Source organism: Oncorhynchus gorbuscha, unplaced genomic scaffold, assembly GCF_021184085.1.
Source record: "Oncorhynchus gorbuscha isolate QuinsamMale2020 ecotype Even-year unplaced genomic scaffold, OgorEven_v1.0 Un_scaffold_1176, whole genome shotgun sequence".
NCBI lineage: Eukaryota > Metazoa > Chordata > Actinopteri > Salmoniformes > Salmonidae > Oncorhynchus > Oncorhynchus gorbuscha.
This window is the reverse complement of record NW_025746035.1, coordinates 144,718-147,217: the sequence shown is the minus strand read 5'-3', so window position 1 is coordinate 147,217 and position 2,500 is coordinate 144,718. Positions and strand designations below refer to the sequence as shown.

The following is a 2,500-nucleotide window of genomic DNA, read 5'->3' as shown; positions in this document are numbered from 1 at the left end:
GGGAGGTGGATGGTTATTATAGCTGGTGGTGGTGGTGGTGGTGGTGGTGGTGGTGGTGGTGGTGGTGGTGGTGGTGGTGGTGGTGGTGGTGGTGGTGGTGGATGGTTATTATAACTGGTGGTGGTGGTGGTGGTGGTGGTGGTGGTGGTGGTGGTGGTGGTGGTGGTGGTGGTGGTGGTGGTGATGGGGAGGTGGATGGTTATTATAGCTGGTGGTGGTGGTGGTGGTGGTGGTGGTGGTGGTGGTGGGGAGGTGGATGGTTATTATAGCTGGTGGTGGTGGTGGTGGTGGTGGTGGTGGTGGTGGTGGTGGATGGTTATTATAGCTGGTGGTGGTGGTGGTGGTGGTGGTGGTGGTGGATGGTTATTATAGCTGGTGGTGGTGGTGGTGATGGTGGTGGTGGTGGTGGTGGTGGTGATGGTGGTGGTGATGGTGGTGGTGGTGGTGGATGGTTATTATAGCTGGTGGTGGTGGTGGTGGTGTGTGTTTTGGTGGTGGTGGTGGTGGTGGTGTGTGTTTTGGTGGTGGTGGTGGTGGTGAGTGTTTTGGTGGTGGTGGTGTGTGTTTTGGTGGTGGTGGTGTGTGTTTTGGTGGTGGTGTGTGTTTTGGTGGTGGTGGTGGTGGTGTGTGTTTTGGTGGTGGTGGTGGTGGTGTGTGTTTTGGTGGTGGTGGTGGTGGTATGTGTTTTGGTGGTGGTGGTGGTGGTATGTGTTTTGGTGGTGGTGGTGGTGGTGGTATGTGTTTTGGTGTTGGTGTTGGTGGTGGTGTGTGTTTTGGTGTTGGTGGTGGTGTGTGTTTTGGTGTTGGTGGTGGTGTGTGTTTTGGTGTTGGTGGTGGTGGTGGTGTCTGTACAGAAGGTACGGAGGGTAAAATGGCAACCGTGTTTGGACTCACAGTCTCTCGAGCTCCTTCAGGTCCTGGAAGGCTCCTCTCTCTATCAGACTGATCTTATTCTCCATCAACTGACTGTGGGGAGAGACGGGGAGAGGAGGGGGGGAGACAGGGAGAGGAGGGGGAGAAAGGGGGAGTGGAGGGGGAGAGACGGGGAGAGGAGGGGAGAGACGGGGAGAGGAGGGGGAGAGAGAGACGGGTAGAGGGGGAGGGAGAGACGGGGAGAGGAGGGGGAGAGAGGGGGAGAGGAGGGGGAGGGGGAGAGAGAGACGGGAGATATGTGGGAGGGAAGAGGAGGAAAGAGGGGGAGGGAGAGGAGGAGAGAGAGGGAGGGAGAGGAGGAGAGAGGGGGAGGGAGAGGAGGAGAGAGGGGAGGGAGAGGAGGAGGAGAGAGGGGGAGGGAGAGGAGGAGAGAGAGACGGGTAGAGGAGGAGAGAGAGACGGGAGATATGTGGGAGGGAAGAGGAGGAAAGAGAGACGGGTAGAGGGGGAGAGAGAGACGGGGAGAGGAGGGGGGAGAGGAGGAGAGAGAGGAGGAGAGAGAGACGGGTAGAGGTGGAGGGAGAGACGGGAGATATGTGGGAGGGAAGAGGAGGAAAGAGAGCAACACAATGAGACCAAATCATGAGAAAACAAACAGATAATTACTTGACACATTGGAAAGAATTAACAAAAACACAGAGCAAACTAGAATGCTATTTGGCCCTACACAGAGAGTACACAGTGGCAGAATACCTGACCACTGTGACTGACCCAAAATTAAGGAAAGCTTTGACTATGTACAGACTCAGTGAGCATAGCCTTGCTATTGAGAAAGGCTGCCGTAGGCAGACATGGCTCTCAAGAGAAGACAGGCTATGTGCAACACTGCCCACAAAATGAGGTGGAAACTGAGCTGCACTTCCTAATCTCCTGCCAAATGTATGACCATATTAGAGAGACATATTTCCCTCAAAACAAACCCAGTTTTGATAAACTCCCATATCTACTGGGTGAAGTACCACAGTGCGACATCACAGCAGCAAGACGTCTGTGACCTGTTGCCACGAGAAAAGGTGAAACCAGTGAAGAACAAACACCATTATGTAACCGTTGTCAAATGGCTAGCTAGTTAGCGGTGGTGCGCCGTTAACTACGCTTCAAATCAAATCGGTGACATCACTTCCTTGTTAACAACGCTTCAAATCGGTGACATCACTTCCTTGTTAACAACGCTTCAAATCGGTGACATCACTTCCTTGTTAACAACGCTTCAAATCAAATCGGTGACATCACTTCCTTGTTAACGATGCTTCAAATCGGTGACGTCACTTCCTTGTTAACGATGCTTCAAATCGGTGACATCACTTCCTTGTTAACAATGCTTCAAGTCAAATCGGTGACGTCACTTCCTTGTTAACGATGCTTCAAATCGGTGACGTCACTTCCTTGTTAACGATGCTTCAAGTCAAATCGGTGACATCACTTCCTTGTTAACGACGCTTCAAATCGGCGATGTGTTGCAGAGGGTCCCTGGTTCGAGTCCAAGTTGGGAGGCCATGTGTTGCAGAGGGTCCTTGGTTCGAGTCCAGGTTGGGAGGCCATGTGTTACAGAGGGTCCCTGGTTCGA

At 52.9% G+C, this 2,500-nt stretch overlaps 1 protein-coding gene across 1 annotated transcript in view; it reads right to left on the bottom strand.

Annotated features, from left to right (window-relative positions):
- Positions 1-2,500, bottom strand: part of LOC124021707 (slit homolog 2 protein-like) — a 50,221-nt gene that overhangs the window by 29,672 nt on the left and 18,049 nt on the right. Inside the window, exon 3 of the mRNA XM_046336823.1 lies at positions 895-966. Coding sequence (XP_046192779.1) covers positions 895-966 — 72 coding nt within the window. The remainder of the gene's footprint in view (positions 1-894; positions 967-2,500) is intronic.